Below are 15,169 nucleotides of genomic sequence, written 5' to 3' on the forward strand. Positions count from 1 at the left end.
TTTGACCACCCTTGGAACTTTGTATTATGAAATAAAAATAGTAAAGAAGAAAAGATTGGTAACAACTGGATTGACTGTCTGTTAAGCACTCGGAAGAGAGAAAAAACTGGAGTTGAAGGTAATGGAACAGACAATTGGCAGGATGGACTCCAGGAAGATTTATTTGTTTAGTGGGGAGGATGGAGAGGAGATACAGATTTTGTTGAGATTACATTGGTCCACCCCGTTGAAGGTTAAAGTTGGAAATAAGAACAGTGAAAGGGACAGAATGGACCATAGTATATACCATCTTGATGGCTTCTGAAACTTTCAGACAGAAAAGAAGAGAGATGGATTGTGTTTATTTATTTATGATGTGGTTGAATGTAAAATTGAGGATTAAATGTGAAATGTGAAGGGTGGGTGACACTGGAAGACTGACAGTCTTAGAGGTGGGGAATGTACAGTGGTGCTTCGCAAGACGAAATTAATCCATTCTTGCGAAGCAAGCCCATAGGGAAATTTGTCGAGCGAAGCGACGCAAAAACAAAAAAACCCTTTCGTCTTGCGCATTTTTCGTTTTGCAAGGCATTCGTCTTGTGGAGCACCACTGTATATTATATATTTATACCAAAAAAATTTTTTTAAAAAAATTCCAGCGGCTTCATATTCACTCTCTGCACTTCACACCAGTGAGGCTGAGTTGTTGAGTACTGGGGCCAGATATCAGACAGCAATGTTCAAGGCCATATTAGGAAGGAATGTGCATCAGTTGTCTGTGAGGAAGCAAGATCTGTTTTTCCCAGGCAACCTGTTACTCAAGAGGTATCAGAAGGAGATGTTTGACATACCGCTGGATGAAGTTGCTGTTGCGGTCTGTCTCTCATACTGGACTGGGCGAGGTAAATACTTCACCGAGGCCTGCACCTCACCCCGTAACTCCCAATAGCCATCCCCAGCAGTTTCATATACAGTGGTACCTTGGTTTTAGAACAGCTTAGTTTATGAACAACTTGGAAATAGAACGCTGCAAACTCAGAAGTAGGTGTTCTGGTTTGTGAACTTTGCCTTGGAAGTGGAACATGTTCTGCTTCCTATTGAGTGTGTTCCGTTTGTAAATTGAGTCCCCCGCTGCTAATCAGAGGCTTCCTGCTGAGTCCCAAGCACCCATGCAACACAGGTGATATTTGGAGCTTTTGTTTTTGCTATAAAAAAAAATTGGCGTTTTCGTTTGTGTAGCTTTTTCGTTTTTTGACATTTTAACAGCTTTCTGGCTGTTGGGAACTTTATCAAAAACCTTATTGAAATCAAGATACCCTATGTCCACAGCATTCCTCTGAAAAGCTTGTAACTTTTATTATATAAAAAAATGAGATTCATGTGGCATGACTTGTTTTTGAGAAACCCATGCTGGGTCGTAGTAATCACAGCATCTTTTTCTAATTGCTCACCAACTGTTTAGTTATCTGGGACCTTTCCTGGTACTGATGTCAAGCTCACCGGTAGGTAGTTACCTGGGCTTCCCCTCCCCCCACACCTTTTGAAAATGGGGAGAACATTTGCCCATCTCCAGTCCACAGGGACTTCCCTTATTCACCAAGAATTCTCAGAGATTGTAGACAGAGGTTCTGAGATTACATCCACAAGATCCTTTAGTACCCTTGGGTGCAGCTCAACAGGCCCTGGAGATTTGAATTCATTTAAAGTAGCTAGATGTTCCCTTACTATCTCTTTCCCTATCTGGGGCTGCAACTCCCTCCTTGCATCATTTATTCTGTAATCACCAGGTTGTGCACTGCTTTCCCTTCAAAGCTGTACATGTCTTGGACCTGGAGGAGGTGATCCTTCAGGAACTCAACCCGAGATGGCATATGTGCTGAGATAATCTTCAAAGACCCTACCTTCTGGGTGAGGTGGTTTCCAACTGAGGAGAGAGTCTTCTTAATGGTGGCACCTGCCTTTAGATCTCATTCCTGAAGAAGCCATATATTTACTATCTCTGGTACCAGGAGAAGTCTTCCTACATTTCCTCAGGCCTTTAAATCCACATTAGACTGTTTTACATGTTGATTTTATCTACTGTTTTTATTCTTACATAATGTTATCTTTGGGTTCCTACTACTTTGTAGATTGTATTGTTCTTCAGACATTTAAGGTGTCCTTAGAAATGTTTTGTCATTGTAGGCCAAATACTACAGAACTCCCCATCATTGGAGGTCAGGGCACCCTACATTATTGAAATTCCGGCACCTACAGAAGACATTTTAAATATTTCAGCAGGTGTTTTAACTGAATTCTGATTTTATAGTTTTAACTGATTTTTATCTTTATTGTGGAGTTGTTTGCACACCACTCAGGGACTATCTTAATTAATTGGTACAAGCAACTCCCATTTTGTGCGTGTTCAAGGAACACATGACCGCTGGTGCATGCACAGATTTCAGCCCCGGAAGTGGGAGGGAGGGCTTATGCGTGCCCTGCCGACACACATGATGACCCGGAATGCAACCCCCGCACACTTGGCAAGTTTCCTGTATATAAATTGCCAGAGTAAGTAATATTACTGGGAGGTGGCATATATAAGAAGAGCCCTGCTGGAACAGGCCTATGGCCCATCCAGTCCATCTTCTCACAGTGGCCATCCAGATGCCTGCAGGATACACATGGACAGGATTCAAGCACAAGAGCACTCTCCTCTCCTGAGGTTTCCAGCAGCTGGTATTCTGATGCTTTATTGCTTTCAACTGTGGAGGCAGAACATAGCTATTGTCAACCTTTTCCTCCATGAATTTCTCTACTCTTTTGAAAGCATCCCAAGTTGGGGACCACCACTGCCTCCTGTGGGAGCCAGTGCCATAGTTCAACTATTCACCACATGAAATAGTACTTTTTTAAATCTGTCCTGGATCTTCCAATATTCACCTTCATTGAGTGGGCTGAGGCTGGAAGGCTTGTCTAAAGCTGCTTAGTGACGTTATAGCAAGACCAAGATCTGAATAGGAGATTTGGTCATTCACAGCTCACCATAGGCCATGATCAGGCCCCATGGATCCCAGAGCTTGTTCTAGCCACAAGCTTTCACTAACATTGTAGAAATGTATTTGATAAAAGCATGCAGTGTCTGTATTTGGACACTACAATAAGCTATGGTTTGTTGTGATAGGAACAAGCCTGGTGCCCCTCCCCAGGCTTGCCTGGTCCCCCCCCCTGACAGATGCAAGGACAAGCTTTGAAGCTTTTGCTTCTATTTAACTGCAGCTTGCCAACTTTCAGAAACCCAATACACTGTGATTCATTTTTACTATGTTGCAACAAACCAGCATCAGACCACTTTATAAAGTTGGCATGTTTCCACAGATTGTATTTATGTGTAGCCACACTTTAGAGTTCATGTGTCATGCTAAACTGTGGCTAATAAGAAGCAAAAAATTCCAGTTTCCTTGCACCAGAGTGCAGAGCATATGAGCCTAGGAGTAGGGTAATCTTGTTGCTATTGTGTTAACCATAGTTTATTGTGATGTTTGAACACAGCCAATGTGTGCTAATATTAAAGAAAGGCTTCTTCAGCATTCTAAAACCTGCAATACATTCTGAGGTGGAGGCTGCTCCTTTGGCTTCACACCATTCTTCCCTACAAATTCCCCTACCATGGATCTGCTGTGGAGTGTGGATCTCCCTGTGAGGGTGGCTTTTTGGTGGTGGGGTGGGGCTTAAAACCAAATGCTCAAATTATCCATTAATGAAAGGGCAGCAAGGGGACAGGCAGCATTGATTTGTTTATACAAAAAGCAGCTGAGCTAATATAAATAATCATTTCTGTCTGGAAAAGTGAAGGATTTATTTGCAAGCCAAAGTTTTTAATTCTTTGAGATTTCCTACTAGCGAGAGAGTTAATTGTCACAGATCCTATCATGTGTGACCAAAAGCTTCATCTTCCACTATTGGAGGCTAATGATTTTGCATGACTAGGACTGTTCTGCACCAATCACCTCTCTTCCCAAATCAAAATTATTGAGTTGGAATCAATTATGTGCCACAAGTGTATCTGCATTCTTGTTTGCTTAATTGTGCTCACTTGTTCTGCATCATAAACTCAGGCTTGGAAATCCTTGTCAATGACAGGAAGGGCATGGATATATTTCTGAGTTTTCTCCTGCATGCATGAGAACTAGAAGCTTGTTTTATTTTTAAATGCCAAGCAGAGATTCCCCCCCCCCCAAGATATTCAAAATAGTTTTAAAGCAGGAATGTCTTTCCTTTTTTGGGCCGAGGGCTGAATTGACCTATGTGCAATCCTCCAGGGGCCACTTATCAAAGTGAGCGTGGCACAAAAATAATAAATGTCCAATTTTGAGGGATCTTGAGGGAGATCACAGAAAATTTTCAGCAGAATAATATCATGGTGGGGTACTTTTGGGAGCAGAGAGCTGTCAGTAGGGTTTACTTTTTCACTGTAAAATTGGGGTGGGGGATTTCAGATACCTTTTTAAGAAACTTTGACATCACAACTTTAAAGCTTTCTTGTGCCAATAATTCCCAAATTAAATGGTATAGAAGAACAGCTAAAGTGCCAATTCCCATGTGCCCAATAACAGACTGCCCTTTGTGTCTCTGTGTGTGATTGAGTGCTCAACTTTCCCTCTTTCCATTCAGCCCCTGGGTAGGTAATTATGCACTGTGGTTTTAGGGATGATCAGATTATTCAAGGCACTCTTTTGCAGCAGACTTGCCCTCTCCACCCAATTTGCCCTGTTGCATTTATGTATGAGCCATTGGTCTAGCATGCCTTGGGATCAGAGTGGAACGAGTACTAATACAGAAACACTGAGGACACACTCCTCTTTGAATGGGTTATTTTTCTTTTCATTTGTTATGAAAGTAGAACGGTTTCAGGTGTTAAGAAAATAGGCCTCCAAATTTTCATCAGATGTTTGGGAAACAGTGAGACAGACTCTAACCAGTGGCTCTTTCTAGATGGGTCACTGAGAAGCTTAAGTAGTGGCTGGCCAAGTAGTGAAACTATGGCTGATCTGAACTCAATTCTCCCAGGTCCTGGTTGGTTGCCATTGTTTTGTGGATCATGTTGGATACCTTCTGAACTCTCAGCCACTAAACCACACTTCATTTCTTCCTTTGCGGCCGCAGGTTCAGATGACTTGTCTGCAAAGCTGTGGGATGTGAGCACAGGGCAATGCATCTATGGGATCCAGACCCACACCTGTGCAGCGGTGAAGTTTGATGAACAAAAGCTGGTCACAGGCTCCTTTGACAACACGGTAGCCTGCTGGGAGTGGAGCTCAGGAACTAAGACCCAGCACTTCAGAGGCCACACGGGGGCAGGTGTGTTGGTGTTCTCAGGAATACCTGTAGCCCTTTAGGTCATTTCAAGCAACATCTGTCCGCAAGCTAGCCTTGCTATGCATCTCCCCTAGTTTAGCGGCTACCCTACTCACTCTCCATATTGGATCAGGCTAGTTGCCCATCTAGTCCAGCATATTGTTCTCACAGTGGCCAAACAGATGCCTGTGGGAAACCTGCAAGCAGGACCTGAGCACAAGAGCATCCCTCTCCCCTCCTATGGTTTCCAGCTAATGGTATTCAGAAGCATTTTTGCCTCTGACTGTTGAGGCAGAGAATAGCCGTCATGGCTACTGACCATCAATAGCATTTTCCTTCATCCTGTTTCAAAGCCATCTAAATTGGTGGCCATCACTGTCCACAGCAGGTGCAACTTCCTGATATGAGAGAGGGAGAAAAACTTCTCTATCTACTTTGTCCACCCCATGCATAATTTTGTAAACTTCTATAATGTCTTACTGGCCTTTTCTCTAAACTAAAATGTTCCAAATGTTGCAGCCTTTCCTCATGGGAGTTGCTCCATCCCCTCGATCATTTTGGTTGCCCTTTTCTGAAACTTTCCCAACTGTATATAATCCTTTCTGAGATGAAGCAACCAGAACTGTACACAGTTCCATGTTGCTTGGGACTGACTCTAGCATGGGCTTTACATGTAGAAGGTCTCTGGTTCAGTTCCTGGCATTGCTAGATAGTAATAATGATAATAATTAATTAATTATACCCCACCCTTCTGGCTGGGCTTCCCCAGACACTCTAGGCGGCTCCCATAGAACATTAAAAACATGACCAAACATAAAACATTTAAAACTTTCCTAAACAGGGCTGCCTTTAGATGTCTTTTAAAAGTCAGTTAGTTGTTTATTTCCTTGACATGTGCTGGGAGGGTGGGCACCACTACCGAGAAGGCCCTCTGCCTGGTTCCCTGTAATCTCACTTCTCGCAGGGAGGGAACCATCAGAAGGCCCTAGGAGTTGGACATCAGTGTCCGGGCTGAACGATGGGAGTGGAGATGCTTCAGCACCAACACTTTGAATTGTGCTTGGATACATACTGGGAGCCAATGTAGGTCTTTCAGGACCGGTGTTATATGGTTTCGGCGGCCACTCTTTCAGCAGGTGTGGGAAGGCTCCCTCACAGAGGGAAGCACTCACCAGCCCCCAGAGCCCATCAGCCAGGCCTTCCCAGCTCGCTGTTATTAGCCAGGATCAAGGGGACAGGTGGTTGGTTTCACTCGTCCAAGCAGCCTTTCCACATCCTTGGAGGTAACAGATTGGAATTGATCCCATGCAACTTGACCAGAAAGGACTCTAGCACTCTCCCGGCCCTGCTCCCATGGTGGAGTCTACCTCTTTCCGAATCTGAGTGACTTTATCTGCAAAAAGGTCTCCTGCAATGAGTTTGCAAAGCTTTTTTTGCAGATAAAGTCACTCAGATTTGGAAAGAGGTAGACTCCAGGAGAACATCCACCACGACCTGAAGCAGCTCAGGCAGGGAATCTTAGTGCAGTGGAGAGGTTGGTACTCCAAAAGGAATCCTGTACTGCCCCTATTGCCCAACTTCAGAACATGCACTCAGAAAACTGGGTTTTCCCAACAGGACGCCTAATGTAAGCTAATGACTTCCTAAAAATCACAGCAACCCCACCCCACCCATATGACATGGGTTGCTGTGTATAAGAGAAACCTGGTGGACAAGCAGCAACAAGAACAGGCCCATCTGCCTCATCTAACCAAGTCTCTGTCACACATGCCAGATATGGCTGGGAGAAACTCCCTGTTTGAAACCCTCGAGAGCCGCTGCCAACTCATGCAGATAGTCCTGAGCTACATGAACCAATAGCCTGGCCCAGAATAAGACAGCTTTCTAGGCAAGGGAACCCCCTCCCCTGGCTGCTGTTCTCTAGCTCTAATCATTGGGTAGGCATTACCTAAGTATGCTTACCTGGCTATCCTTCCAAACTTGTAAATTCTACACGTCTATTACATGGAAGAGAAAACTCTAAATTTCAAGGAAGCCAAATCAGTATAACTGCAGTGTGACTCACAATTGCACACACACACATCCCAAAATAACTGCATGATTACTTTGATCTGACTTGGTATAGAGATCAGCATGGCCAATCTCTTTTAAAGTTCCCTTTTCTTTTTTGGCTTTTGTAGTTTTCAGTGTTGATTACAATGACGAGCTCGACATCCTGGTCAGTGGCTCAGCGGATTTCACTGTGAAGGTCTGGGCCTTATCAACGGGAGTGTGTCTCAATACACTAACAGGGCACACGGAATGGGTCACAAAGGTAGGCTGGGTTAGCTCCCTTCCTGTTTAAAGTTTGCACTGGGTGTCATTTATTAATAGTTGCATTTATATCCCACCTTTCCTCAAAATGCTCAAGGTGGCATACGTGGTTCTCTCCTTTTGTCCAAGTTTATCCTCATAACAACCCTGTGAGGTAGGTAGGGAGGTTAGGTTGCAAGATAGCAGTTGGCCCAAGGTCATCTTTGTGGCTGAGTGGGGATTCAAATTCTAGTTTCCCAGGTCCAGTGCTCTAACTGCTACACCACAGTGGCTAAAATTTAACTGCAAACCATTTGAGGCCAAAGGTTATTTGCCAGCTTTGCATATCTGGTGCTAGAGGACAAGGCCACCACATGCAGGAATCGCTTTTCGCTGAGTCAGACCACCAGGTCCATCTACCTTGCCTACACTGACAGGCAGTGGCTCACCAGGGTTTCAGACCTTGCGTCTCTCCCAGGCCTACCTGGAGATGGCAGGGATTGAACTTGGGACATTCTGCATGCAAAGGAAGTACTCAGAGCTACAGTTGCTGGTTCCCAACATGTGGAGGAAACCATGATCTGCATGCAGCATTCTATATTTTTTTCTTTACGTAATACCATTAGTGCACATGATGCTTATAGAGCACAAGAGGATCAATCCCTGCTCTTAAGAAGCTTACAAAAATTCAACATAGGGAAACGAAAAAGAAGGAGGTGGAAACAGGAGTTAACATTGAAGCAGTGTGAGGTTGTTTCAGTTACACAGCCTTAAAGTAGGGCATGAGACCCAGGTGGTTGTGCCATAAGCTTAATGGGAAAAAGTGGGTTTCAATACAGCAGAAATCATTTTGTGTAAGAATGTGTAACAACAGAGATCATTCTGAAGTAAGAACAAAATCTTTCTGTACAGAACGTACTGAACGTACTGTACTGAAGTAAGAACAACAAAATCCAGCTGCACGGTGGGTTAGTTGGAGACAGTGCACAGGCTCCATTGTGGCTTCTCTTTCTCGGACATAATAGAGCAGCATCTGGCATTTCTTACTGTGAGATTAGATTTTTACCTCCCGGGACATAAGTGTATCTGAACGAACATTGCAGTGCTTTTTTTAGTGACCTGTCTGACATGTTGCCTCAGGCCTTAGACACACTTTGTTCCTACTGCAGGTGGTCTTGCAGAAGTGCAAAGTCAAATCTCTCATGCACAGCCCTGGGGATTACATCTTGTTAAGCGCAGATAAATACGAAATCAAGGTATGTATGGTCTCAGCTTCATGGAGCTCCAGAAATCAGGGGAAATTGCAGGTGTAAATAAATTCTGGAAAGTCACAAGCCTTTGCTGGATTAGACTAGATCAGTACAAATCTGAATCTTCAGTATTCAGTTGGCTATCAGTATTGTATACACTGACTGGCAGCAGCAGTTCTCCAGGGTTTCAAGTAGGGGACATGACTAGCCCTACCTAGAGATGCCAGAGGATTGAACATGAGAACTTCTGCCTGCAAAGCACATGCTCTGTGGTCCTTTGCCCTAATGGATCCTGAGGGGTGAATTATTCTGCCCATTGTTTGCCAGCTGCTTGGGAGTTAGAAGGCTTTTTCATAAGCATGTCAAGAGGCAGGTTTTAGAGGATGAGGCTTCCCTTCTGTAGCAGAAGAAGGTGAAGAATATTTATTGCAGCCATAGGCCAGCATAAGGTAAAAGCACCTACTTAGCATGACTAACCTGGGTACATTAATTTCAGTGGGTCTACTCCAAGTAAAATGTTGTTGCATACAGCCCAATAGTAATAATGGGTTATCTCAAACTAAGTTCTTCTAACAGTAGACCTATTGAAATTAATGGATCTAAAATAATCACGCCCATTATTTTCAATGGGCCTATTCTGGGTAGAACCAGCACGGGATACAGTTTTATCATCATCATTAGTGTGCATGGTACTTTGCAGTGTAATATAAGCAAAAAATAAAAGTACAGGTCTCTGCCCTAAGAAATTTATAAACTAGACAGGGGGAAGAAAGGGCTGAATTGCAAAGCTGAAAGGCAGTTACACAAACTTTCCCCATAACGACTGTGGGTTAAAAAGAGCTGCACCCATGAGGCTTCGCAGGTGTTGAAGTGGGAGAGCTTTCCTTCAAGAGAGAGGCAGGGTTCTGGGAGGGAGTTCTTGGCTTGAAGGCCTGCAAGGGAGACTTCACCAAGTTAGCAAAGTGTACCCCCTTTATCCTTCCCTGTTGCCACAATCATTGGTTGATTGTATTGTTACAGATCTGGCCCATTGGGAGAGAGATCAACTGCAAGTGCTTAAAAACCCTTACCGTCTCAGAAGACCGCAGCATCTCCCTCCAGCCTCGGCTTCATTTCGATGGCAAATACATTGTCTGCAGTTCAGCTATCGGGTTGTATCAGTGGGACTTCGCCAGCTACGATATCCACAGGTAAACAGTCTGGATTTGAGGCCAACATATGCAGAGGTTGTTGGGATCTCCTCCTCCTCCTCTTCTTTTTCTTCTCTCTCTCTCTCACTCTCTCTCTTTCTCTCTCTCTCACACACACATATATATACACGCATATGCATGTATATTCTTGTTCTCTATGTATGTGCCACAGAAGCTTCAGCAAAGCAGTTAAACACACCAACATGAAACAGTTGTTTTTAGCAGAGCTGCTCTAGTTGGCAGACGCAAAACACACACTCCATTTACACACACTATATATAGAAAAGCTTCTTTCTCTCTGGTCCCAGAGAGGGTTCTGTACTTCAAAGTCCATTAGCAAGTTCTAACTCTGGTTGCTCATTATCCTGCAACTGACTGAGTTCTCTAAGTTCCATACTCTGGCAGTTCTCCTTTTCAGATGATTTTTTCCAAAAACTCTTCACACAAACCCATAGTTCAACAGATGGCGTTCAACAATTCCTGCAATCCCCTATCACGACCCACACTTTATACTGTAAAGTGAACCCTTTTACTGTGTACACAAAGTTGCTTGCCAAATCTGCCCAGTGACATAGATAAGAAGGTTACCACATTCAGCCAGGTGCATTGTGAGGCATGAGCCACTATTTCCAACTCATGTGGAATTAACCCAGTAAACACTTTTCTTAATAGAGGAAACTTAAGTGTTGATGCTTCCTGAGTCATGTTCCCGGAGTGTGCTGTGGAGGTCTGGCCAAGAGGTCTAAAGTGGGCAAGCTAAGCCGAATACCCTGACAATGTCAGCGATAACTTGTAAGAGTCAGGTTTTGAATGACTGGTGCCATTCCAAATGGGATTCCTTTGGTATCTTGCATTTACATGGCAACATGTCATTTGCAAGACAGCAGGATGCCAGGTTGGTTAAGTAGCAGCAGACTGCAATCTAGATCATATCAACACCATTAAAAAAATCATTTAAAAGATCAACTCTCCATTCTTTGCAGTATTTTCTTCTGATATTTGTGGTGGTCTATTTCTTCTCTCCCCTTGCAGGGTTATCAAACCTCCTGAATTTGCGAACTTGTCCTTGCTGGGCTTCGGCGACATTTTTGCCCTCCTGTTTGATAACCACTACCTGTACATAATGGACTTGAGGACAGAGAAACTGATCAGCCGCTGGCCACTGCCGGAATACAGAAAGTCAAAGAGGGGCTCAAGCTTCCTGGCCGGGGAAATGGATTGGCTGGACGGTTTGGATGGTCAAAATGACATGGGCCTGGTCTTTGCCACCAGCATGCCAGACCACAGTATTCACCTGGTTTTGTGGAAGGAGCATGGCTGAAGCAAACCAGCAGGACTACGTGACGAACAAAACCACACAATTGGGCCAGCCAGCGATGAGCCAGCCAGAGGAGACTGTGCATGAACCAAAGCAGCTCACCTTAACAGATATCATCATGCAATGCACAATCATTTTGCCTTCATTTTTTCCCTCTCTGTCATTTTCTGACAATAGGCAGGGGAGTCGCAACCAGTTGCAGAGAAGAGGGGGTGTTTGTTTTCACTTTGTTTAAGCATAATGCATCATACAGCATGCGACTATCCCCCCACCTCTGGCTCATGTATTCTCATACGTTGGAGCACATTTTTAACTATGATTTTACTTTCCTTCTCTCCCACACCTTTTTTTTTCTGGAGAGGGGGTGGAGGCAGAAGCGGGTTGGAAATGTATTCATAAGAAAGGATATTAGACACATCTCCTTCCCACACCCATATTTGTTTATGAAAGGAAGAAAAAGAAATGAGGATGTTAATCACACACACACATCTTATTCACAGCCAGTGTGAAAGATCTGATGGCTCTGTAAAAGGGGACCATGCTGGTGTTACTTTTTTATTTGCCATGCATGGAAGGGATGAACACTTGAGCCTGGAGAACTTACAAGTGTATGAATGTGGGTATTGAACCTGTGTGTGGTTTACTGGCTTCAACATCCAGGATTTCTGAAGTCAGGTATTCTATTGGGACTGTGATGGTGGTGTGGAGAAACTCGCAAACCTGAACTCCACCCTTGATATTATAGAAACGAGCCGGCAAGATCAAAAGCCAAATGGCTGCCTTAGGAGGGATGCTTTGTCTCATAAGGCAAATTCTTAGGTCAGGGATAAATTGAATTGTGCAGGCTGATGAGCTTTTGATCAAAATACAGCACATGTCATTAGAGGTTCAAGCAGCTGGTATTTTAACCCTCTTTTTAAAGAGCTCTTGAAGCCCTTGCTTCTAGTGAGAAAAAGCAAGGGCGTTAACAAGGCCAGTGAGTAGATTGGAACAGCAGGCACAGCCACACTTTCCTCAAGAAGAGAGTGGGGAAAGATTGGAAGGAAGTTTTATAGCAGTGTGTGCCTGCAGTGCTCATCAGAGGCAGCTACCTCCACAGGCATTCTGAGGCTTCTTTTTCAATGATAACTCATTTTAAAAGCTGTCATTCTTTTAATCGTTTTATGGACAACATGTTACCCACACTTAAAGGGCAAAACTGAGTTTGCTCCAGACCCTTACAAATCCATTGCAAAACATAACTGAATTGAGTTTGGAACTTTGAAAGTGGAGGTAAGGGTATGCAGCAGGGATGTGGTGATGGCCTTCCCATCTTCCTGTGCTTCTCAGAAGGGAGCTGGGGCAGAGGTGGTAAGTCTTCCAGCACGTGCTATAAAAGTTTACACAACAATTTTAATTAAAAAAAAATCTGCCTGTTTTAATTATTGTCCCAATGTGAAGTTTTTGGAAATGAATGCATTTGTACTTCTTGGGCATCTGTGGCGCAGCTTCTCTCACTAGCAGCTGATAATGTATACTACCATACTGTGTAGAGCATCATCTGAGAATTTATGCAAAGTAAGGTGCTGTGCAAGGCAGAGAAGCATAGCATACTAGTCTCAGTTTGTGTTTCCTAGGCTATTGGGATCCCAGGAGGAAGTGTAGAGCAAGCATGCAAAGCATAAATATCCAATGACCCACCACCAACAACTTACATCAGATTTGGATAGAAGTTTTTCTGATCCCCGTCTCCCCCACCCGAGATCAAGTACAAGATTTCCTTAAAATAAAATTTTAAAAGTTAGAAAGCAAAAGAAAGACTAAATAATAAAGCACCACAGCGCTGAAGGGACAGTTACTTGCAATAAAGCCAAAGGCCCATCTAGTCCAACATCCCATTCTCACCGTGGGTGAGTGCTGTGGTCTAAACCACTGAGCCTCTTGGGCTTGCCAGTCAGAAGATCAGCGGTTCAAATCCGTGCAATGAAGTGAGCTCCCATTGCTCTGCCCCGGCTCCTGCCAATCTAGCAGTTCGAAAGCGCACCAGTGCAAGTAGATAAATGGGTGCCGCTGCAGCAGGAAAGTGAACAGCTTTTCCATGCACTCTGGCACTCGTCATGGTCCTCCATGCACCAGTCGCAGTTTAGTCATGCTGGCCAGATGACGCATGAAGCTGTCTGTGGACAAACGCCAGCTCTCTTGGCCTAAAGAGCGAGATGAGCACCGCAACCCTATAGCCGCCTTTGACTGGACTTAACCGTCCAGGGGTCCTTTACCTTTACCTCTCACAGTGGCCAACCAGATGCCCCAATGGGAAGCCAACAAGCAAGACAGGAATGCCACACAGTATTTGTACATGCCACCCTAAGCTCCTTCGGAAGGACATAAATTGAATGAAATAAATAAATAAATAAATAAATAAAATAAATCTGTTCCAGAGTCAAGCATTATTTACCAGCATAAAGGCAATGTCTTTGGTGGGCCACCATCCCCTGGCTGACAGTATGAGACCACCTGTTCAGTAAAGAGTATTTGCTCTACACCGCAAAAGGTGGCATCTCCAGGTAGGCCTGGAGGTGTCCCCTGCCTAATACTCTGGGATGAACTTCTGCCAGTTGGTGTAAACCCTCAACTAGCTGGTCCATTAGTCTGACTCGGAATAGGGCAGATTCTTGCATTTTGCACTGTTTAGGCCAGAGGTGAGAGGAACCCTTTTCAGCTTGAGGGCTGCATTATCTTCTGGGCAAACTTCTGAGGGACACGTGGCAGTGGTGAGCAGATCCAGAGATAAAAACATGCAGAGAAACAAATGCAGCCGTCACCTTTAGTATAGTACACATCTTCCATCCAGACAGTATTAGCAGGTGCTTAAGGACACATTCCAACCATGCAAAAGCACTCAGCGCTGTAAAGGTGTGGCCTGGGGAATGTTCCAAGGGCCAGACAGGCCTGGAGGGCCACATTTGACCCCCCCACCCCACTCCAGCCTGAGGTTCCCCACTGTGTGAAGAAGTGTGTCCTCCTGTGTCCATCCCATAGTCAGATTCATTGGATGTCCCAGAGTTCTAGTATTATGGGCAAGGAAGAAGAAATCTCTCCACTTTCTTCTCACCAGACACATTTTTATCCACTAGCTTTTCTCCTGACGCTCATAATTCTGCAAGCACACCATTGGATAGTTTAGATTGGGACATTTCTACAGTTACTTCTACCACTATCTTCCTATAACTGGTAACTTCTTCCTTGTTTCTACACATCTCTCACATGTGGTAGAAAGTCTCCCTCCAGATGCTGATTTTCCACATTTCCCAATATGTCAAGTACCACTGCATACCCCACCCCACTTTTCAGTTTTCTCTATATTCAACTGTCACTGAGAATTGACATACAAAAATCAGTTCTCAGTAACTCTTAAGAACATGACATAAGTGGGGGAAACTCTGGCTTCAGATGTTTTAAACTATGACTTCCATCATTCCAGGCTGATGGGAGTTGAACTCCCAACAACATTAACAACCTTCAGAAGTGACACAATAAAGAAAAAAACCTGTTCTTGGGTGTCATGGTACAAGAGAGCATTCGTGATGGGTTGAAAACAGGCTTATGTTTAATTGCAAACAAACAAGCCACATTATCACTACTTTCCATTTAATCTAGGGTTTAACTGTGGAACTCACTGTCACAGTATAAGGAGAAATGGAATCAGGCACACTTATTGAACATTAGTAACTTTTTATGGCAATAACATACCACAATAGTAACAATGAATAAATAATAATACCCCCACAGCTGCCATTTTGTGCTATGCCACACACCCCATAACA

At 44.1% G+C, this 15,169-nt stretch overlaps 1 protein-coding gene across 4 annotated transcripts in view; it reads left to right on the top strand.

Moving 5' to 3' along the window:
* The window catches only part of FBXW2 (F-box and WD repeat domain containing 2), a 19,900-nt gene extending 6,763 nt beyond the window's left edge, over positions 1-13,137 (top strand). For all 4 annotated transcript variants that reach the window (XM_083721825.1, XM_083721827.1, XM_083721826.1 and 1 more), the window contains exons 4-8: positions 5,125-5,319; positions 7,497-7,630; positions 8,778-8,864; positions 9,879-10,048; positions 11,081-13,137. In XM_083721825.1, the coding sequence (XP_083577951.1) occupies positions 5,125-5,319; positions 7,497-7,630; positions 8,778-8,864; positions 9,879-10,048; positions 11,081-11,369 (875 nt within the window). In that variant the 3' untranslated portion in view covers positions 11,370-13,137. The remainder of the gene's footprint in view (positions 1-5,124; positions 5,320-7,496; positions 7,631-8,777; positions 8,865-9,878; positions 10,049-11,080) is intronic.
* Positions 13,138-15,169: the final 2,032 nt, after the last annotated feature.

Source organism: Podarcis gaigeae (assembly GCF_964106915.1).
Source record: "Podarcis gaigeae genome assembly, chromosome: Z".
Lineage (NCBI taxonomy): Eukaryota > Metazoa > Chordata > Lepidosauria > Squamata > Lacertidae > Podarcis > Podarcis gaigeae.